General features: G+C 32.9%; 1 protein-coding gene across 5 annotated transcripts; it reads right to left on the bottom strand.

Annotated features, from left to right (window-relative positions):
- Positions 1–79: 79 nt before the first annotated feature.
- On the bottom strand, positions 80–6,872 carry LOC107901334 (bifunctional purple acid phosphatase 26). 5 transcript variants are annotated; one of them, XM_016827286.2, is made up of 11 exons: positions 6,717–6,841; positions 6,571–6,593; positions 5,615–5,842; positions 4,932–5,132; positions 4,550–4,661; positions 3,674–3,900; positions 2,152–2,290; positions 1,572–1,792; positions 1,000–1,121; positions 719–880; positions 80–477 (listed from the first exon to the last, which is right to left on the bottom strand). In XM_016827286.2, the coding sequence occupies exons 3-11, from the start codon at positions 5,786–5,788 to the stop codon at positions 402–404; spliced, it is 1,434 nt and encodes a 477-aa protein (XP_016682775.1). In that variant the 5' UTR covers positions 5,789–5,842; positions 6,571–6,593; positions 6,717–6,841; the 3' UTR covers positions 80–401. The 5 variants fall into 5 exon arrangements, with proteins under 5 accessions (XP_016682775.1, XP_016682774.1, XP_016682776.1 ...); XM_016827285.2 differs by having other exon boundaries at positions 80–156; positions 367–477; positions 6,571–6,767; XM_016827287.2 differs by lacking the exon at positions 6,571–6,593 and having other exon boundaries at positions 6,717–6,872.
- Between the last annotated feature and the right edge of the window lie 17,236 nt (positions 6,873–24,108).

Raw genomic sequence — 24,108 nt, 5'->3', positions numbered from 1 at the left:
AAATCTCATGCACATTAAAATTTTTTACAGGATATCCTACAAAATCTTTGGTCAGAACTCATTTTAGCGGCATGGGCAATTTACGAAGTTCTCAATCGAAGATTCAGGCATTATCAAACAGCAAGCTTTTCACAGACCTGTTTATTTTCACCCGAACTGTGGGTGTAGCCAAAAAAGAAAAGAGAGATTTAGAATCGAAGTAAATCCACCTAATTCATGAACAGTGATAATTCTAGCTACAGCATACAATTTATGAGCCATTTAAAGAGTTCATTTTCAAGCACGATTTCGAAGAAAAAGACGAAAATGCCAAAACTCCTTAGCATTTTCATCTTCTTACTGAAATTTAATCAACCAAATCTGTACCAGAGATGAAATACTTTAGTCGAAAGTTCATCTTCTCAATAAGAAGCAATACGCTTAAGCACGCTACTCAAATGATGCTTCTTCAGTTTTCTTCGTCTCAGATTGCTTGACCTGCAACAAAACACAACCATATCTTCAAGTGAATCAATTCTCCTACAACATATACCACTCACTGCATATTTTGTTCTAAAAAGTTTGCTAATAATATCATGCAAACACTCTAAAAATGCTTCGTGCACTGGGTTAATTTCAGCAAAATTATTGGAAATGACCATTAGTTGTTTCACTGCAGACTTTGATGCTTCCTCATCTAACATACAGCCTTATGCAGATTAAGGTTGATTGTACTCACCAGTACTGATTGTGTAATACAAACGAGTCAGTTGCCACTCTTTTCCCATCATCATTGCGGTTCCAATGGTAGAATGCATGTGTCCTATTTTGGATCTCCAGTGTCGAATGACCATAACTAGCTTCTCGGAATGCAGAATACTCTGGTTGGGGATCTAAAAATCTGCAGAACCAAAAAACCATTTGCTTAATTTAGCGAGGAATGTAGTTTGTAACAGATTAACTGTAAACAAGTAGCTAAATATCATTGCTGTCTTTATTGCAACATGCCATCAAACTAACCTTCCAGCTAGACCTTCTTGATTTCCACCATCTCCGACAGTGATGTAAACTGGAGCTGATTTGTCTGGTACAGGGTAACGTTCGCCACTTGATACATTGTACCTTATATTTGAGATTCGATACTGAAAATTCAGAGGAAAGAAGCATGAGCCTTCCTTCCATAAAATAGACCAATGGTTGTACTGAAATAGACCCATACAATGGACAACAAATTATGCATGAAAGAGTTCAGTATAAAGAGGGTTTTATGTTGCTATTTGAGAGTATGGATACCTCCGATGAACTAAAAGCCCTTCTACATTTTTTCTTATAGATATATACTGGGAATTGTGCTTGGCAGCTCCATATTTCCAAATGAAAAGTGATCTCTCTAATTATAAATAAAATAAAATAAAATCTCTCTAAAATTAACTTGATTTACAACTTTAGCTAAGAAATTTTTCTTCAGATAAAACATCAAATTAATCATTTAAAAAGCCTGCATAAAAACTTCTTCAGATGATGCAAAATAAAAGAAGTGCTAAGAAGAATAAGAAGAAAAGGGAAGTGAAATTATAAGGATAGAATCATACAGATCTTTCGTAAGCATGGACATGACCAGCAAAGATTACATCAACTTTGTGGTGGACAAACCATTCTTCAAAGACTGCTCGCATACTTTCACCCTCCATGAAATGTGCTTCATTGCTATTGTAGATTGGCATATGCATAAGGACAATAAGCCAAGGAGTCTTCTCCCGGTCAACCTTCTTTAATTCTTCACTAAGCCACTCATATTGAGGTGTGTATTTCACTATTAAAGGTGAAGTTAAAATTTGATGTCAGATGTATAAAAGAGAAGAAAAAAAATAATTTCTGCTGTCTTTGAGGAGAAAACAATAAGTACTGGGGGTAAGACTCCAGACTCCATCCATTACTGTTCAGTCACCATTCACAAGTATGAGTTTACAATTCATGGTTTAGTTCTACTCATGAATGGTGGTGACGAGTGTACTTATAAAGAATGGACAGAAAAGTAATAGATAAAAGCCAAACCAAGTAAATCAATTGCTATGACAATTAGTTTTGAGAAGAGGACCAGAAAGGGCAGGATGCTCAAGGCAATAGCTAATTAGGATGAATATAACAGCTGAAGAGAAGAACAAATGGTACCAAATGGAGAGTAGCTCGATAGCACAATGATATGAGCAGATGCACGTCTAATAGCATACCACATTGGGTTGCTGCTTTTACAAGACAAATGAGGTGTAGGGTACCGTTGGAGATAGGACTTAAAAGGGACAACTTCATCCTGCACACGTTCCAAGTGTTCTGAAAGTTAAGTACTAAACAAGATGATTATAAATGTTATGCTGAAAAGAGTGAGTTTATAAACTTCCATAACTTTAGTAAACATCAGAAACATATTATATATGGTGTCAGTTATGCCATTACCTTTTTTAGGTTTAATTATGATTTCCATCCCTCTGCTTTACAAAAACTAATATGTTAGCCCCTCTACTTTAATTTGTCAAAATTTGATCCTTATACTTTACGGAAATGTCCAATTAAAGAATATTGCTAAACCTTACTGTTAAAAAGTTGACATAGAAATTAACAGTTCAATGATTTATATGCAAATAATTAGCAAAAATCGGAAATTTAGGTTTAATTATGAATTCCGTCCCTCTACTTTACAAAAACTAATATGTTAGCCCCTCTACTTTAATTTGTCAAAATTTGATCCTTATGCTTTACGGAAATGTCCAATTAAAGAATATTGCTAAACCTTACTGTTAAAAAGTTGACATAGAAATTAACAGTTCAATGATTTATATGCAAATAATTAGCAAAAATTGGAAATTTAGGTTTAATTATGAATTCCATCCCTCTACTTTACAAAAACTAATATGTTAGCCCATCTACTTTAATTTGTCAAAATTTGATCCTTATGCTTTACGGAAATGTCCAATTAAAGAATATTGCTAAACCTTACTGTTAAAAAGTTGACATAGAAATTAACAGTTCAATGATTTATATGTAAATAATTAGCAAAAATCGGAAATTCAACAACTTATATGCAACAAGTCAGTAAAAATCAATATTTCAAGTTTATGTGACCTTTCAATTTTTATGAAGTATAAAGACCAAATTCTTACAAATTAGAGGGACTAATCTCTTAATTTTTTGTAAAATAGAGGGATGAAATTCATAATTGGACCTACCTTTTACATCCAAGTGAACGCAGCCCAAGCAGGAAAAGAAGAAAAAAGAAACAAGAAAGTGAACTTAAATCTCTTCTTCCAGTTAGCTAGAACGTAGAATCAGATGTCATACATTTGAAAGATAATTGGGCTGAGAGCTGGTGTGGTTTAAGGAGAAAAGATCTTCTGTTTTCTCCTTAAACCAGACCAAGATCTAGCAATAAAACCAAATATTGATCTTGGGAAATGAAAGAATAAATGATTGAATCTTCAGGAAAATCCAAGGCTTTTAGGTTGAGAACAATGAACACTAAAAGGAATGGCCTGTACAGTAGCTGAGAAAAATGCTTGAGGGTGTTAAGCAAATATTATTATGCATTACATAATGCATAACTAGAAGCACCATGCATGGTTGAGTGAAGTTCATAGGATCCAAAAGTAACAAATGATTTTTAGCAATAATGTGTAGGAATGCTCGTTCAACGCTTTACCATGTAAGGCATGTATTCTATTTCATGATTCCCAGCAGACCAGATCCAAGGATGATATGCAGTACTTTTCTCAACAAAGCGACCCCATGAATCCCATCTTATACCAACATCATTATACTGATATCTATCAGCATAAGAAAGATCTCCTACAAACAAGACAGTTTGTGCTCCACTCTGCATGTAATGCTCAAGGGTGGACAGTGAATTATATGTCTGACCCAAATCACCTGCAACATATTAAAGACAATTCAATCAACAAAAATTAGAGATTGAAAGGAAAAAAAAGGATATAGGGGAAACACATCATTATGAGTTAATGAAAAGACATGGCATAAAAAAACTACGAAATGAGCCTGATCTGGTTAATGTGAATTGAGTTGAACATTCTGCAATGCATGAGAGAGACACTAGACAAGTTATAAAATATGATTGATAACAGAGATGAACTTGGTTAAATGGCAAACAACAATTTCTGATCAAAATCCAGCTAGTTGGGATTTTAGGCTTCATATAGCTGATTTCCATTTTCTTCTGTCCACAATGTACTTGTTTACATATTTCCAGCACAAAAGATCAAGTTTTGGTGGTCTTCAATAAATACACCAACATTTTCCTTGTTCCCAGTATTACATCAATAATGATTTTAATGGCCAATGGGCTACTAAGAAGCAGAAGGCTTACAGGCACTCAAGCAGCAATAAGAGTTCAGATGTAGTTGACTGCCCTTTTTAAAAAAAATTAATGATTCTAATATGCAAAAGGATTAAACTCAGGCATTTGATTGAAATCAGAAACTTTTCCAGCATCAGAACTGCTTCGATTAACATGACTGAAAACATTCCAACATTGCTTTAGATTACAGAAGAAAACACTCACCAATGATTCCAAATTTGTAAGGAACATCTGGACCGATCTTAGGAGGTGTTTGAAACCAAAATTCTCGTGCAGAATCACCAGTTCCAATCTTGTAATAGAACTTGGTATCATACTGAGAACAACAAATAAAATGATTAAGCAACCAATTTGTTCTTATCATGGTTCAGATGACAAGGTCAATTACAATTTTAAAGGCAAACTGAACTCAAAGTCCATTCTTGTAAGTTTGTAATGGAAGAGCTAAAAAATGTTATCCCACCATATAAAAAAATCCATGCTAAGGGCATGTAGAATAAGCTTCTAATAAAAACAGGAAACTCTCTCACTGTTGAAGAAGTTAAGCCATTTGTGCAAGTATTACTTCCCAAGTAAATATTGTTACCTCAAGACCATCAACAAGAACATGATGAATATAGCCAGAATTGTATTTATAAAAGGTGTAGTTTGTCATCTTCCCCTCTGCAGTAAATTCATATTTTCCCTTTAATGTTCCATACTGTACTTTGCTGGACCCAGGTTCATCAGGGGTGACCCATGAGATAATTACAGCTTTCCCATCATAATCTCCTTGTGTTATATGCACCTACAGTTTCAATAACATGAATGTTACATACAGGTTGGAAAAGGTTTGGAATAGAAGCCAACAAGGAATATGTGGTAAGAAGTTCTGCAATTGGAAAGCATACTTCATGAGGACAAATTTAATCGAGCCATTTTCAGTGAACAACACCAATTTGACAGATATAATGCATAGATTAGTATCAAGCTTTACAAGATCCAGAAATTTGTACTCTGATTTTTTCTTATATGGTGGTTCCCTAGTATACTAAGAAAGATTACAGTCAGAGAATTTAGTGCTGTAAGTAGCAAGGTATCGAATAAGAAAGGAGAAATAATCTTCAGTCCCTATTTAAAAAAGAAAGTGTCTTCATTGTTGCATAATATAATTCTTATTCAAGCTCTGGTAATGATCACTGAGAACAGAAATAGGACTAACAAATACAAATGTTGATAGACTTTACGTAGCTAGCTGAAAAAAATGAAGTTAATAAAAGGAAGTCTTACTTGTTGTGGTGCATTATGACCTGTGGGAACAGCAAATACTTCATGATCAAGAGGGATGTCTTCCGATGGCCATTCCTTCCGAACAAAGACACTTGTGTGACCAGCATTCACATTATTGTCAAAGTTCGAGAGAACAAAAGATGCCAATATAAGTTGAAAAAGCAAAGACTTCATCTTGGTGACCCCTGCTACGACTCTTGATAAATCAACCAAAAACCATGTGATTTACTGCATTCAGGATTAAACACCAATCAATTAAAAAAAGTAATCAAGAAGCTTTAAGGATGCACAATACATTAAGAACAAATCACCCTGCATGTACTTCAACACAGATTTGTAAAACAAAAAAGATACTTCTTTATTCGCTTTTTAAAGTTGTTCAATTTATGAAATGCATCAAATGAGGAGATATGCTTAAAGACCATCAAAAGAGGGGAAAAAGTTTGTTGACATTTTTACATCTGTTCAATTTTGCTTGTTAGGGAAGATCCAATAACAAATGACTGATATCGTTCAAAGTTCAAACCATCAAGTTTAGTAGGTGTTATAGGAGGCACAAAAATGGAGTCAGAATTCGAAGCATCTGCTAAATACACAGTCCTCACCGTGGCCAATATAATTTGCAGAAGAAACTAAAATCCACTAGAAACAACTACCTTGATTGGATTACATCAAACCAACCTTCATTTAACATATAACCCAATAATATTTTACCAAAAATCAGCTAAATACCCTTTTGAATTACCATCATGTCCTCACTTTAAAACATAACGAAAAAGCAAACCATCCCAACATACAGAAAGATATAATTACTGAAACGGTGTTATTCATTACATCATTGAGAAACGAAAATCAAGAAGAAATTTCATTAATTAATGTTAGAAATTATAATATATCTATCAACTTGAATCACAATATCACATGAATGCAATAAAAAAACCCAAGATTATGCTCACCTGTTTGGACTGAAGAAACACACCTTTTTTACAACAATCCCAAATCAGAAAAGATCGCCAATACAACAAATTTAGATTAGAAGCAAGAAAGAATTACAGAACCAACATCAGATTAACAAAAAGAGAGAGATATAAAAAGAAAGAACCTTTGAAAAAAAAGCAGTTGAACGACTAATGATGGGAAATTTGTTGTCTTTGTCTTAATAATTGGTGTTTGGGTAAGGAGAAGATAGGCCGAACGTGGAGGCGTACAATAGTGGAGATAGTACGGGCTGAGGTGGCGTACGTTAGAGAACCGTTTTCTCGTATATTCACCATAGCTTGCGTGGTCTTAAAGAATATCGTTCTTCATTGGATTGGACTTTGCACGTGGCAACATGGGACTGGATGGTGACTGTGTTGTCGGGAGTAAAAATGATTGTTTTCATTTCGCTTTTAACTATTTAAACTATTTTTTTTATTCTCCATTTTTATTTTATATATTCCGGATTCAATAAAATATATTTTATATATAATTTCAAGAATTTTAATTTATATTATAAATCCTATCACATGTGTATGTGTGTGGAAATCACGATTTTTAAGCATAGATATGTGTTTGAAAATAATATACAATAAACAATAAAATATATGCTTTGAAATTAATTAATTATAATAACACATGAAATATGTACAATATTAAAATAAAAATTAGATTAAATTATGAGTAGAACGGAATTTAAATACATCAGATAAATAATATTAAATGTACTAAAATTATTTATCATGATTTTGTCGTCAGTTGTGAGTTAGGGTCAACTTGACTTGTGATACCAATTCAATTAACAACATTATTAATACTAGATATCCTATCATAAGCTATGCATGTGGAAACCACAAATCTAAAAACAGATACGTGTTTAAAAAATAATATATAATAAACAATGAAACATGTTGACACATTTGAAGGAAAAGTTAATTTTGTGGTTGAAATAGTGGTCACAACTTCAGACATTGTTTTATTGCTCTACTTGCCAATTTGTAGAGTTGGCAAATTTTAGAACAAAAGTATTGGGTTTTCTATTTTGAAGAATTTAGATGAGTAAAGACCATAACATGAAGACCAACTAAGATGAAATTGAAGACTTAAAGATTAGTTTCTTGTGGATTAAGTTTGGTTACTTGCAGGTCAAGTAAAGCCAACTTCTACAGTTGAAGACATTGGATTTCATGAAGACTATTATGGAAATATCATCTCATGCTGATTTTTAGTCTCACTTTATAGAAAAATGATTAGATTATAACTCTTATGTAAGCAAAACTTAAGTAATATATAAACTTATGTTTTGTCTAGGTTAAGGTGATCATATTGAGAGTAACCAAGTGATTAAGAGCTTGATAAAGCACAAATTTGTTCAACTAAGAAACTGTTTATGTGCACATTATTTTTGTAAGCAATCAAGAGAGTCTCTTGGGTTGAAAAACTAAGCTTTTAAGGGGGAAGCTTAAAAGGAAAGTGATTTAGTATTTGTACAATAGTGAAGTTGCTAAAATGGTAAGCGTTAGACTAGTGTTAGGACTTAAATCATTGGTTGTATTGTGAGAAATATCGTGGATCATTGCTCTGGGTAAGGCCTTGCAGATGTAGGTTGAGGTCAAATTGCGTAAACAGTCTCGATGTTCATCTTTATTGTTTTCACACTTTTGGTTTCGTGGTTGAAATTATGGGCACAATTCTAAGCACTATTACAACCACAATTTCTGTTTGCAAAGCAACCAACCCTTTCGCTTTTACAACTGATATTAGAGCCTTTCACTTAACATAATTAGTGATTATCTTGGTTGATCTACTTGCTTAAAATGGAAGGATTGTAACACCCCTCACCCGGTCCGATCGCCGAACCCGAGCTATAGGATGCTACAACTATTAACGAATTAGTAACAAGCAAATCTGAAATCAAAGTTTAATTAAACATCGAATAACTACATACGTTCACAAAAATCATGCTTTGAAAAAATCGGGTTTAAATTGAGCTTACGAAATCTCTAGAATTGACATGGAATCAAATAATGACTATTTTGAAACTTTTACAAATAGAATGACAATTGTGCAAAATAGAGGTCACACGACCGTGTGCCCAGGCTGCGTAACAAGCTGTAACCATGTAAGATTGGAGTCACACGACTGTATATCCAGTCCATGTAACTCACTGTGGTCGTGTGGGTCAAATTGTAAATATTTAACAAAAGTCACATGGTCGTGTAGCATACTGAAGCCATGTGAAAACTAAATGATCAATATCTACAGTAGTCACATGGGCATGTGGCTAGCCCATGTGGTAATTAGAAACCGTGTGATTCTAATGCACTTTATTTTCCAGTGGTACACGGATGTGTCACAAGCTCATGTGTGACACGCAACTGTGTGGCCAAACCGTGTGACGCAAAATATGTCATTTTAGTGCCTACTTCATACCAGACTATCTCCAAAGCATAATTTTAAGTCCAAAAGCATAATTGAACCTATTCAAAACCTGTACAAACTCAATAGAAACATGCTAATTTACCACATTTTTAACCACATTCAACCACTATACCAATATGCCTCAAATGACACCCAAATCAATCAACATGTCATGAATAAACTCAAGCCATTCAATCACTTATACCATTCATCTATTCAATATGGCTCAATTCTATATTACAATTTATGCACCAAAACCTTTCATGTATCATGCCTATATCATCCAAAATAAACACCAAATTACAATGCCTTATTTATCACCAAGACTTCACTTGTTTGAACATAGCATGTCACATTTAAACATACCATTAAATTACATTTTCCATCACATTTTCCATCACATTTTCATACTAAGCAACCACATCAATATCCATATATAAGTTTGATCAACCACATTCAAAAGTTGCCACTCAAAACTCTAAGTTAACATACCAACTTGCCAACATGCACACACACTTTTATACATCACCATTCAACATTTAACTTCCAATAAAACATATATACAATTTAACTCCTATTTGCATGCCACGTAATCGAGTTTGAATGATTAAAAGACTACCGAGATAGAAGCTGGATAGTGTGAGCTCTGGAGGTAATTCGATAACCAAGTTCCACAAAATGTCAACTACAAAAAATAGAAAATGAAATAGAGTATAGTTAGTAAGTTCATAAGTTTTGAAATATGAAAACTCACCTCCCAACACAGTAATATATAAATTATCTACTAAACAAATTTCCTGCCAACACATTTCACATACACAATGTGAGTGTATTACATTCAACCATATAATATTTCATTTCATTTCATACCACCGAATTCCAAGTCATTCCAATAGACAACCATAATTTATCACATTATATACATCACCATCCGATCAACATCTCATTTACAATAACCATTTAGCCCGATGAATTGTAATAAACATATACGGATACGCAGGTAACCACCCAAAACACACTTGATTGCTCAAACGAGTTATACCACCAATACACACCTGGGCACTGAGTGCCAAGCCTGTAGGCTACAGATCCCTTCAAAACACACCTAATCTCTATAGATGAAATCACTAACAGTGATCTCCATAGAGACAAACTCAGTAACCTCAACAAATGTTGGATTTTGGTACAATTAGTGAATTTCCCATATTCTATCTCACATCTTATATAAATCTCATATAGTGCACGAATAACCCTATTTACATGCCAATTGTATTCTATCCTATGTTCATCTGAGCTCAGTATACAATTCCGAACATCTTTTTATAATTAAATCATTTATCACATTTTGTACTCATTTGTAACCATTTTTCAAATACATTCAAATATTTTAATTTCACAATTCAACCACAAACATTACATAAGTATACATAAATATACCGTATGAATTTATTAGGTACAAAAAACAATAGCAGAAGTGTCAATGACTAATCTGTAATTTTTTTTCCTCGATTATCTGCCGGTTGGTCCAATTCTTGATCTATACAGTAATTTATTTCCAATTATCAGTACCAATAACCTTATAACATCTTATTCAATGTATATGTCAACTTAATTTTATTTTTCACAATTTTCCTAATGTTTCACATTTTAGTCAATTTAGTCCCTACAACTGAAACTATCATATCTTTCACATTTAAACTTTGTTTTTCAATCCATTTTCAATTTCATCCTTGTATAGCTCTAAAACACCTATATTTATAGAAATTTCATGCTATTTTTGAAATATTTTCATTTTAATCCCTAAACTCAAAACTAACGAATTCCACTTTACAAAATAGTCTTATTCCATATCTAATATTCATATCCTACCATTTAACATCAAAAAAGCTTCAAAAGCAACAATGACAACTTTAAAATCTTTGGTAGTTTTACAATTTAGCATTTAGGTTAGCTAGATTAAGCTAGAATGATATCAAAAACATAAAATTTACGAAAAAACGAACTTAGAAACCACTTACATACACTTGATCAAACCCTAGAAGCTTTAACAATGGCTTCTTATGCTTTATTTTTTTTTTAAGTTTCCGGTGGTGAAAACAAAGTGGAAGAAGATGATAATGATGTTTTTATGTTTTAACATTTTATTAAAACCATTTTTAACCTTATTTTAACATATTTTCCAATTAAAATACGCCTTAACCATCCATACTATTTCACTATGGTCTAATTACCACATAAACCTTTGCTCAAATACTAATTAGCCCTTTTAGCTACTAAAATTTAATAATGATCAACTTTTATAGTTTTTACGATTTAGTCCTTGTACATTAATTACTAACTATTCATTAAAATTACTAGACAAAAAATCACTATAACACTATAACTGAATCATAAATATTATTAATAAATCATATTTACTGACTCAATTATCAAAAATTGGAGTTCCAAAATCGGCGTTTCTAGTACCACTGAAAAATAGGGTGTTATAACTCTCCCCATTTAGAAAATTTCGTCCTCAAAATTTATTACTTGAAAATAGGTTCAGGTACTGAGATTTCATCAACTCTTCCATTTCTCACGTAGCTTCTTCAATACTGTGCTGGTGCCATGGAACTTTCACTAATAGTACTAATTTATTACAGAGTTCTTTTACTTCTCGAGCTAAAATCTTTACCGACTATTCTGAATACGATAAATAGAGTTGTAATTCAATCTCACTGGGAGTAATCACATGAGAAGGGTCTGACCTATACCATTGTAGCATTGAAATGTGGAAAACATTATAGATATTTTTGAGTTCCGGAGGTAATGTCAGTCTGTAAGCCACAGAACCAATTCTCTTGATAATTTCATACGACCCAATAAATCTCAGACTAAGCTTCCCTTTTCTGCCGAACCATAGTACTTTCTTCCACGGAGAGACTTTTAAAAACACTCTATCACCCACTTGAAACTCGATGCCTTTTCGTTTCAAATTAACATACGATTTCTAACGGTCTGAAGCTGCTTTTAGACAATTTCAGATAATACAGACTTTGCCTTCTATTTCTCTAATCCAACATTTCCCGAATAGTTTTCTTTCGCTCAATTCTGACTAGTAGAATAGATTTTTGCATTTACATCTGTATAAAGCTTCAAACGGTGCCATTTTAATACTGGACTAGTAGTTATTATAAGCAAATTCAGCCAAAGGTAGAAAATTTTCCTAGCTACCTTCAAACTCGATAACACAACATCGTAACATGTCTTCTAAAATTTGAATCACTCGTTTCGACTGTCCATCTGTTTGTGGATGGAAAGCGGTACTGAAATTAAGTTTAGCATCTAGGGTCTCATGTAATTTACCTTAAAACTTAGAAATCTTGGATCTTTATCAGAGATAGTAGACAGTGGCACACTGTGTAGTCTAACAGTTTCGGAGATGTACAACTTAGTTAATCTCTCAAGTGAGTAGTCAGTCCTGATGGGAATAAAATGTGTTGAATTCGTTAATCTATCAACAATTACCCAAACTAAATATTTTTTTTCTCGGTGTCAGAGGAAAACTTGATACGAAATCTATTGTAACTTGTTCCTATTTCTACTCTAGAATCATAATAGGTTGTAACAAACCTGAAAAAGAAGAAGGGAAAATCTTTATGTGTAACTTGGATTGATGAGGAAACCAATTCAAAATCAGAGTCTAATGATGAATAGGTAAGCAATTTTGTTGCTTTAATATGTTTCTGATTGTAAATCATTGGAGTGCAATGAAAAAGAGGCATAAGAGGAATTGTTGAAAGCCTACAATCTCATGTTACAAAAATAGAATATTCTTAGTGAAAAGATTTCAACTGAAAATAATTTTTTGAAGAAAAAAAGTCTCCATGCTTGAAGGATAAGTAGATGCAAATTTAATAGAGCTTGATGAGCAATAAAAAAGGGTTGAAAAGCTTGAAGAAGAACTCAAAGATGTAAGGAAAACTCTTGAACAATTCACTTAGAGCACTGACAAATTGAATATGATGATGACAACTGGAAAAAAGATCAGAAAAGAGGAGGCCTAGGATTTATAGATAAAGGGAAAGTTGTTGTAGAAAGTCCTAGAGTGTGTCAAAGTAGGGAGTAACCACTATCTTGGAGAATGCTCTAAATAGGTAAAAGTTCAAAAGAAGCCTAAACTCTAGAAGAAATCAACTCCATCTACCAGAAGAAGGATCATTTGTCACTATTTTGGTGCTTCAGGCCATATCAAGCCCGTTCTTTCAAGATGCTCAAAAATTTTTAGTAGAATAAAACAGTGTCACAAATATCGCCCACTACTTCTGGCATTGTTTGAAAGAAAGAAAAACTTGTATAGAGACGAAAATATCAGCAATGTTGTTTGTTGCACACCAGTCACTTAAAGCTTCAATCGATGATGTATGGTACTTTGCAATGGTCGTTCATGCCATATGGCTAATAACCTCCCATGCTTAAGAAATTTTGTTGAAATCTATGAGGGAAATGTTACTTTTTGCAACAGGAAAAAGGGAATGATATGTGGTAAAGGGAATCATAGCAAGGTGTCATAACTTTTGACAACTACTATAAAGTCTTTTTCCTAGATGCAACAAAGAAAAAACTGTTTGATCTAGAGTTTTGGATTAGAATTGATCATGGCAATGAGTTTGAAAAAAAAGGTCAAACACCTTCAATGAATTTAAGAAACTCTAAAAAAAGGCTTATGGTTAAGAAATAGAATACCATCGGAGCTATTGTTAGGATTAGAAGTGATCGTGGCAAGAAGTTTGAAAACTGAGAGTTTGTTGAGTTTTGTGATAAGGAAGATGTTTCCCATGAATTCTCTACTACCCATACATCTTAGTAGAATGGAGTGGTGGAACGGAAAAATAGAACCATTCAAGAGATGACTTGAGTAATGTTGAACAACAAGAGAATAGCTTATAGATTTTGGGCTAAAGTAATTCATACTACTACCTATGTCATCAATAGAGTCCACTTAAGCACAAAGACCTGCTCAATTCCATATGATTTATGGCGTGGTAAGAAACCTAATGTTAAATATTTCCATATATTTGGCAGTGTGTGTTATATTCTCAAAGATTGGGAATACTAAGGAAAGTGATGCAAAGAGTGATGAAGGGGTATTCCTTGGGTACTTAAAACAAAAGTAAAACTTACAGCAATCGTCTTAAGAAGATCATGGAGTCAATTAATGTTGTGGTACAAGATGAAACAACTCAAAAGGTTGTTGGTGGTGAAGAGGAATGTGTGACACATATAGTGCTTAAAACTGTACCTATTGTTTCTAGCATGAAAAATGTGATCGAGCAACTTGATCTAGAAATCCATAAAGCATAGATGTTAATTATATTAGAGATTCTGTTGATGCCAATGAAGTTGTTCAACCTTCAGCAAGAGTTAGAAAGAATCATTCCATGGATGTCGTTATAGGAGATCTTCAAAGTGGTGTTCGAATTAGAGGGAAATCAAGGCCTAACTATAGAGATACGATCAAGTTGACTTACTATACTTCTCAGTTTGAGCTTAAGAAGGTTAAAGAGGCCTTAAAGGATGCTGATTGGACCATGCAATGAAAGAAGAGCTTCAATAATTTGAGAGAAACCAAGTTTGGGAGTTGGTTCCCAAGCTAGTCCTTAGTAATATGATAGGTATAAAATGGATATTTATGGATAAAACAGATGAGAATGGTTGCATCACAATGAATACGGTAAGGCTGGTAGCTCAAGGGTACACAGGTTGAAGTTATAGATTTCAATGAAACCTTTGCCTCTATTGCTAGAATGGAGGCTATAAGGTTACTTCTAGCTTTGGTCATATATTTGAATATCAAATATATTTGATGCGGTCGTTGAAAGCACCAAAAATATCCTATCCCTGATAAATAATGAAAAAGAATAGTAAAAGGGAAGTAGGGCCAAATCCTCAGGGACTGGACTTGCAAAATATCTTGTTTCGTGAAATCCCAAGCAGAATCTTGCCCAAGAAAACTTTTGTTCCTAAAAAAATAAAATAAAATAAATAACAGAATTAAATGTTTGGTTTTGAAAACGAAAAATAAATAAAAACAGATTTAAGAATATTGAATCGAAAATTAGAGAAATTAAAAATAGAGTTGAGAGAAAGAAAATTCTTATGGGAGATTCCAGCCTCCAGTTGTCTCGTTTCGCCTTGAGTTCAATCCTCAGCTTTTAGATGATCCTTCCCAAACTGAATAAGCCAATTATAGTGGAAGAGGACGCCTACGACCACTAGCTCCAAGGATTTAGACTTACGATTTGGTGGAACTTGACTCTAGCCAACAATCGCTTCTGTGGGATCGTCTTATGCTAGATCAACGCTTCTCAATGGAGAATCCCACACCATTTTGTCTCTTGGGCTCGCCAACCTCTGACGCAGTAAGCTAACGAACCGACTGTGCAACCTTCCTAAAACATACAAAGCGGTCGCCTTTGCATACGTTGAAAAGCTTACTTCTTAAGGGACATGGACGGAAGCGTCAGCCCCGTAGTGCGGAGAAACGATGAATACTCGTTGAGAAGGCTAAGTACGGATTCTAAGCCTTAAGAAGGCTAAGTACGGATTCTAAGCCTCAAGAACCCTTTTTGGGGAATATCAACAACCTTCGGCTAGATGGGTTTAGTGGCTCATGGTTGTGGTGGAAAAGAAAATAAATATAATAAAAATAGAGATTTTATTAAAAGGAAATATGAGAAGAACAAAAGCCTAGACTTTTGGAGAGAGAGTATTTACAGAAAAATATCTATCTCTTTTGAGTCACTTCACCCTCTATTTATAGTGTTAGGGGAGATAGTCTAATCCTACTTAAATTCTTAAAAGATAAATACATTTAATTGAAGATAAATAAAATAAAATCCTAAAAATAATCCTTAATAATTATCTCAATATTAATTATCCTAATATAATTAAAATAGAGTTTAATATAATAAAATCTCTTCTTTTTGCATTTCAACCCTTGTATCCTCCATGCTTGCACTTTTGGCACCAACTTTTCCTTGTGGCGCACATTGGCCTTGTGGCGCACATTGGCCCATTTTATCTCTAAATTCACGCTTTTGGCCCTTAATTTTGCTTTTGCCTCAAATTTAATCCCTATGAGATAAAAGATCATAAATAGCTCAAATTAGCAGAATCATACTCAGAATAAATACATAATTAATACATAAAAATACGTTATTCTAGAGTGTTATCAGTACACAGGTTGAAGTTATAGATTTCAATGAAACATTTGCCTCTATTGCTAGAATGGAGGCTATAAGGTTACTTCTAGCTTTGGTCATATATTTGAATATCAAATTGTATTAAATGGACATAAAGAGTGACTTTTTAAATAACTACCTAAAGGAAGAAGTTTGTCAGACTCAACCAAATAGATTTGAAGACATAGCATATCCAGATTATGTTTACAGGTTGAGGAAGGCTCTACGGCCAAAAACAGGCACCTAGGCCCTGGTACGAGAGGTTAACATAGTTTCTTCTAGGACAATATTATCAAAGGGGATCAGTGAATAAAACCTTGTTCATCAAAAAACATAAAGGTCATATTGTCATTACACAGATCTATGTCGATGACATAATATTTGGTTCAACTTTTGTCAATGTAAATGATAAATTTGTGAAGATGATGAAAAATAAGTTTAAGATGAGCCTTGTTGAGGAAATGACATATTTTCTTTGTTTCTAGACTAAACAACTAAATGATGGTATGTTTCTATTCCAAGAAACGTATGCAAAGAACCTTGCCAATCTTGTTAAAAGTTTTGGCTTAGACTCTACAAAGGCTGCCTTAACACATATGTCAACTAGTGTGAGACTGAATTTAGATGTTGAAGGAGTGCCTACAGAAGTGAGCACATTTTGAAATATGATTGGAAGCTTATTGTATTTTATAACAAGCAGGCTTGACATTATCTTTGTTGTGAATGTGTGTGCTTGGTTCTAATCCAATCCAAAGGAATCCCATGTCAAAGTTGTTAAGAGGGTAATCAAGCATGTTAGTGGCACTCTAGACTATGGCATATGGTTATTTAAAGATAGTGTTATGTCCTATTTCGAATAAGGCTCATCTTACTCTCCACATTTTGTTTCTTGGTATAGAAAGAAACAAAATTCCATCTTACTCTCCACAATTGAGGCAGAGTATATAGTACCTAGGGGCTGCTGTGCACAACTTCTCTGGATGAAGAAAGTGCTTGTAGATTATAGTATGGAAACTTCTATGGCCATTGTTTTCTTTAACAACACGAGTGTAATTAACATATTGACATACATCACTAGTTTATCAGAGAGCTCGTTGAAGAATGAAAGGTAGAGCTAAAATATGTGAAAACAGAGAATCAATTGGCTGACTTGTTCACCAAACCACTAGATGCTTTAAGGTTTGAAGGGATGATAAATTCAAATGGGGCCTGTCGCATTTTGTTCATGGTAATTATGTTATGAAGGCAACCAAATTTCATATTTGTGTTGCCAATTAAAACTTATTTGATGGAAAATTTTAGCATTTAATTTTGATGGTCTTTTCCCTACTTTTGGAGGCAAATATTTGGGAAAAGATTTCTTTCCAATTTCTTGGAGGGAAAAGTTTGATGGGTGTTGTGCCAAAATCAAATTGAAGCCTATAAATACAGATCACGTTAGAGAAAAATACTTACATTTATTCTTTGAATTCACCAAGCCCTAAAGAAATTCTTGCCTTCTTGATTTTCTTACTCTCCTCACCTTTTCGTGTTTGAAGAACCCTACGAAAAAACTATCATGGCGAACATTGAGAATTGCTCTCCCTTACTTGAAGAAACACTAGTACAATAATTTAAAAGTTCAGAGAGAGCTACTACTAAACCTAAAGTTTCTGCTCTTGAAATCCTCGAAGGTTTTTAAACAAAGCCACAAACTATGGGCACTGTCTCAAGAATAGTTTTGCCTGATGATGTTGCATAGATTTCATCTCCTCCCAAGACTAGACTAAGGGTGTTGATGAACCATCTGAGGAGGTCCAAGAGGAGGCCATTGATGTAACAACCTGATTTTCAGTGGTACCAAAAAAAGGTTGTTTCAAAACCCCATTTCCATAAATATAGTCCTTAAATATTAAATTAGAATATTTACGAAGTTTGTATAAAGGAATATTAAATTTTAGTTCTTTAATTTTGCCTATTACTTGCTTAATTAAGGTACAAGGATTAAATTTTAAAATTTTTTATCGCTGTACATTTTTTAATAGCTAAAGGTTCCAAATGGTAAATAAATCATTTGTGTCCTCCAATAGTGGAAAATGATGTTATCATCCACTAATTTTAGTTAATTATGATTAAAGTTTAATTAATTAATTAAGGTTAATTAAGATTTAATACAAGTATATAAGTTAAATTAAAGGAAAAAAAAAGACCATTTCTCTTCATCTTTTTTTCTTACTGTAAGGAAAAGAAATAAAACCCTTGAAGCTTCCAAACAGTCAGTCCTTAATTTGGCGAGTTCAATTAAATCATTTTCTTGTAATTTCTATGTTTTGAGGTCATGAGAGCTTGATTTAGATAGCTCATATGCCAATTTGAAAAAACTATTAAAATTTTTAAAGGTTTCCATTATAGGTTTCTTGAAGATATTGATGTTAAATTGATAGATTTTAAGCTTAGATGTGAAAAAAGACTAGATTGTAATGTTTAAATTGTTGGTTTTGTACATAACGACTAAAGTGAATAAATTGTGAAATTGAGGTGAAATTTCAGTAATAATAGATAGTAGAGGGTCTAGAATGAATGTAATTGAGGTCAGTTTTCAAACTGAAGCCCAAAATTTAAAGTTATGGCTATTTCAGTTTTAAAGACTAAATTGAATAAAATGTAAAACTTTAGGGGCATAAAAAACAAAATTTTATAGGTTCATACATATCATGTCATAATATGAAAATGTTTGGTATTGATGAATTGTCTAAAATAATTGTATAGATCGAGAATTGGATCAAACCAGAGATAATTGGAGAAAAGCCAAAATTATCAATTAGTCTTTGAAGATTCAACTTGTTTTCTTTTTTGAACAAGAAAGTTCATATGGTATTTATTTATATAGATTGATGTGTACTTGGTTTTTTAATTATACGTGTTTGGTTTTTTAATAGATGCCCGTTTGAACTTAGTAAAGGTTAGGATATGATTGGCATGCCAATAGAGTTTTGTGCACGCTTGTACTGGATTAATTATAGAGGATTGCCGAGGTTCAACATTTGTTGTAGATACTCAAGTACATCTGACACAGGTTTACCTCGGACGAGTAACCGAATGTCGTTTTAAAAGTGTAGCCCGGATGAGTAACCTAACATGTATATATTCAACTTGGACAAACAATCATATGTGTTGTTATAAAGGTTTAGCCTGAACAAGTAACCTAACATGAATATATTTAGCTCGAATGAGCAACTGGTGTAACAGAGATATCTGCATATCCAAGCCTGCTTACTAGAGTTCATTGGACGATGCAATTCATATGAAATGATAAATTGAGATGAGATATAACGATCTTGATGTTTATATATAGAAATGTTGACTTGAACTTGAATATTGTATTGGAGCAATGCTATTAACATATATGTGATCACATTATCCATTGATTGAATGAGATTGAAAATTTGTTGTACATAATGACTTAACTGGTATGATAAGAAATTGAGATGTTATTGCTCTGCTGTAATTTGATGTGTCAAATTAGGTGTCCTCGTTATACTTAAGGAGCTTGTTTTTGGGTAAATTATAACATATTTTTCGTAGTTTAATGTAGATTTTAGATTTCTAACTTAATAAGTGTAAATATCTCTTTTTACTCATTTTGAGACCTAAATTGGTTGATTGTGCCATTGGGGGCACTAATATTTAATTGAGTGTTGTAAGTACTCGACAGTGGCCTAAAATTACGCGAAAACATCACCAAGAAAAGGGTATCATGACATCGGAGCATGAGAATTGCGATACCTTAAATAGGCCCTAGATAAAGGCTACCTACAGTGGTATCGCGATATCCACCTTCAAAGAGGGACCCCATTTCAAGATTGATTACGGTATTGCAATATCCACATCGTGAAGGGGACAAAAAATGATGCCAAGGGTAGTCTTTGTCCAACTGAAGCACCAATCAGATGAGACTCGTTCAAGGGCATATTGGTAAATAAAATTGGGTAAAATTCTGTTGCTAAAACAACTAATTTTGGCTGAGGAGAGAGGGATACACACATTAGTCTTAGTTTAGCTTAGTTTTCTCTTTAGTTCTCTTAGGTTTTGTTCTTCATTTTTAGGGTTTCTAAGTTCTCATCTTCCTTAGTTGTAGAGTTATTTTTTTGCAACTTTTATTCTTTTTCTTGTTTATTTTGTTAGTTAAGTTAGTTATCACTGTAGCTAGGATTTATTTGCACTTTTAGTCCATTTCCTTTGCTTGTAATGACATTTCAGCCTTTAGTTTAATAAATTTCAGTTTCTTTTAGTTTAATCTATTAAAAATTCCAGTTTTTATGTTTTTTGTATTTCATTCTACTATTAAATGTTCATTTACACTTCTTTTAAGTTTTATAGATTAAAAATCTAAACTTTCATGTTTTCTTAAGCTTTATATTAATGGTATCCATTTCCTTTTCTTGCATGATTATTAGCTTAGTTTTTTGCATGGATAAATAAACTTTAAGGGGTTGATTGGTGAAGATGTGGGTAAGTTGATTTTTGGATGAGAGACTAAGTTACAAATAAATTAGACTAAATTGAATAAACCTAAAAAATTAGGATTAATTCCCCTAAGGGATTATTTAGGCAAGTGAGACTGAGAGGTAATCTTATTGAGCACCAATTCGTTATTCACGAGTTAGCCAATGAGATTAAGAGATAAATCGAACTAATTTGTCTAATTTGGTAAAGTTGAGATCGAGAGGTAAAACAGAACCACTTTATGAGTTTAAACAATTTAGATCCCTAATTCGAAGATTAGTGAACCACATCTAAATCAATCAACCACTATTTTTTATTCATTGGTTGATTCAGTAACTTTTCATATTTTACAATTTAGTCTTTGTGTTAATTAATTGATAAATTAATGTAATTATTCTTGATTTCATGACTTTTCATACTATAGTGTTTAGCGATTAGTTAGTTAGACTCTTTATTTTTCATGCTTGTAGCTATAATTTGCTCAATCGTCGACTCTCTTAGGTTCTATCCTCGGAGTACTTTATACCTTATTGTACAATTATATTACAACTGTCCTTTCACACTTGTAGACACCGCACGTTAGTATATTTTGATTATTTGTTTGTTGTCTTTAATTGTTGATTTCCTCTCATTGTTCGCGAAGGCGATGTGAGGGCAGATAGTTATATGGTTTGATTACATGTTAAAACTCACATTGTTATTGTGTGATTTGTCATGTCTAGACAAGCTATGTCAAGCTAAGTTGCTTATTGTGCTTAATTGAAAGCTAAGGTAAGCTTTTGTTTAATGCCTATGAACTTACTAAGCATTTTATATGCCTACCCTATTTGTTTTCCCTTTTCTTTGTAGATTGTCACCTTACAGAACACATTAAGTTAAGTCATATCGAAGCTCACACTATCTTATCATCGAATCGATAGTTTTGTGGTCATTTTGAGTCCAGGGTTGTAGAATGTATAAATAAGGTGTCTTGAAGTTATTTTGATGTATATAAGTTGTGGTGAATTGAAAAGCTTGGTATAATATGATGCTTATGGTAATGCCTAATTGGAATGGTATATTTTGATTAATGTGCTTGAGGTATGAATGTAAAGTGTATGTTTTAATCATATACTTGAATTGGTATGTTTTAATGATATACTTGAATTATGAGATAGTGAATGGTTAAACAGGTTGATGTTTTAGACCTAAAAGCTATTAATGTCAAGTGTGCACTTATGTGCATGAAATTGAAGTGATTTGATTTGTTTTATTATGGTAAGGACTAGGTAAAGATAAGTGTTTAGATGTTCTGATTGGTATACCTAATGACGCTGAAATGTTAGGTACAATTGATGGTTGTGTTTATTGTTTTGTTAAGATGTTGAACTTGAATATTTGAACTTGATTTGTATGTTTTAGGTATGTTTTGAGCCATTTGAAATTGGTACTTGATGTATATGTGGCAAGGTTTGGATGGAAATATTGAAATAGAAACCAAAAACATGCTTTTTGCCAAATACAGAGGTCACGTGGTGACACCAGATTTTGGACGTCACAACGTTGCCATTACAGTGAGTGACGTCATGACGAGCTGAGGCTTGTCGTCCCGACATGACATACTATGATGGTCACGTCTTGATGAAAGCTAGAACGACGTCGATCCATACATTTCTAAAAATTTACAATTTGATCCTATTTTATGCTCAGGTTGATAAAAGAGCTTTCGTAAGCTCGATTAAGACTTGAAATTGATTGTTTATCATAGTTTGAATGTAATTGGCATGTAATTGCGTGCGTGAATGATTACTTATTTCGGATTTGACTGTAGTTGCTCTAGCAACTGATGTGGCATCCTATAGCTTGGACCCAACAATCGGGTCGGGCGAGGGCGAGGGGTGTTACAATTAATGCTGCAAAGGACCAGGAAAACCAAGCAAGAACAAGCCATGAAGAAGCCTTTGAGCCAACATAGATTATTTCCCAAGTTCTTGCAAAGATCAATCATTCACTCAACATCACATTACATCTTTAACTCAATGCATTTCGATTTTGTATACTAGTCTTTCAAATATTGTGGTTGGCAATGCCTTGGTAAAAAAAGATTTGTCAAATTATCACTAGAATGAATTTGTTGAACTTCTATATCGCCTTTCTTCTCAAAATCATGAGTGAAGAATAATTTTGGTGAAATATTGATTAAAGGAAAAAAGTATAACATGTTTTAGACTCTCATCACATTACATCTTTAAGTCAATGCACTCCAATTTTGTATACTAGTCTTTCGAATGTTGTGGTTGACAATACCTTGGTAAAAATATTTGTAAATTATCACTAGAATGAATTTGTTGAACTTCTATATTGTCTTTCTTCTCGAAATCATAAGTGAAAAATAATTTTGGTGAAATAAGTTTCTTCTATCACCTTTAATGAAACTGTCATTCAATTGAGTTATACATGTTGCATTATCTTCGTATAAGATAGTTGACATTTTTTCTGTAAAAAGAATCACATATCTTCTAGATATGCTAGGTTAACAATCTTAAATATCCAACATCAACATAGTCAACTAATAGAAATCTTTAATCACTTAAATAAAATAACCCATACAAATGACTCCTCTAAAATATTTAAATACATGTTTAATTTCATTTCTAATGTCTGCATGATAAAGAAGAATTAAATCTTTCTAATAAGCTTACAACAATTAACATGACTCAAATCGGTTACTTTTCATTGCACATCTATTAGTATCTTAGCCTTGTTAAATAAGGATGTGTCTTTCTAATAAGCTTACAACAATTAACATGACTCGAGCTGGTTACTTTTCATTGCACATTTATTAGTATCTTAGCCTTGTTAAATAAGGATGTGTTGGGTTTAGCTTTGCCCCCAACATATCACCCTAGTCTACACTTTTAATTTATAAATGTGACTCAATTCTTTTTTTTTTTTTATCAAAGAATCTTATGAACGATTAATTCTTGTATGATACATTTTTGATCGAAAGAGTTTTACCAATTCCAATAACTTTTCTTTTTGATTTGAAAATAGTTTGAATCGGATCCTTTCGATTTCTATATGGAAGTTATACCAAAATTTACCATATATAAAGAATGAATATAAAGTGTCTTTTAAATTATTCACAACATAAGATTGTTGGCATTCACTAAACCTCCAAATTCTCATGATAAATATTTGTTTATTATTATTAAACACCTTCGACTTAGTTTGGACCGATAAAAATGTTGTTTTATATTTGAGTGGGAGGGGGAAAGATGGGACAATCGAATCTAGTTTTTAGATAGTCTTTTAAAAGCTCAACAATCTACTATATCAGCTAAGTAGCAGATCACAGTTCAGCAAGTAAATCAAACATGAAAAGGTTAATTAGTTAAAAGTCATCAC

Source organism: Gossypium hirsutum, chromosome D06 (assembly GCF_007990345.1).
Source record: "Gossypium hirsutum isolate 1008001.06 chromosome D06, Gossypium_hirsutum_v2.1, whole genome shotgun sequence".
Classification (NCBI taxonomy): Eukaryota; Viridiplantae; Streptophyta; class Magnoliopsida; order Malvales; family Malvaceae; genus Gossypium; species Gossypium hirsutum.
This window is presented reverse-complemented; position numbering and strand designations above follow the sequence as displayed.

Bases quoted from the DNA above. Each gene is read 5' to 3' on its own strand.
- LOC107901334 (XM_016827287.2), bottom strand. From the start codon at position 5,788: ATGAAGTCTTTGCTTTTTCAACTTATATTGGCATCTTTTGTTCTCTCG. The intron at 2,291-3,673 runs GTAAAGCGTTGA...GAACGTGTGCAG, and splicing joins TAGAATACATGCCTTACATG to GATGAAGTTGTCCCTTTTAA. The intron at 881-999 runs GTTAGTTTGATG...TTGGTTCTGCAG, and splicing joins CAAGAAGGTCTAGCTGGAAG to ATTTTTAGATCCCCAACCAG.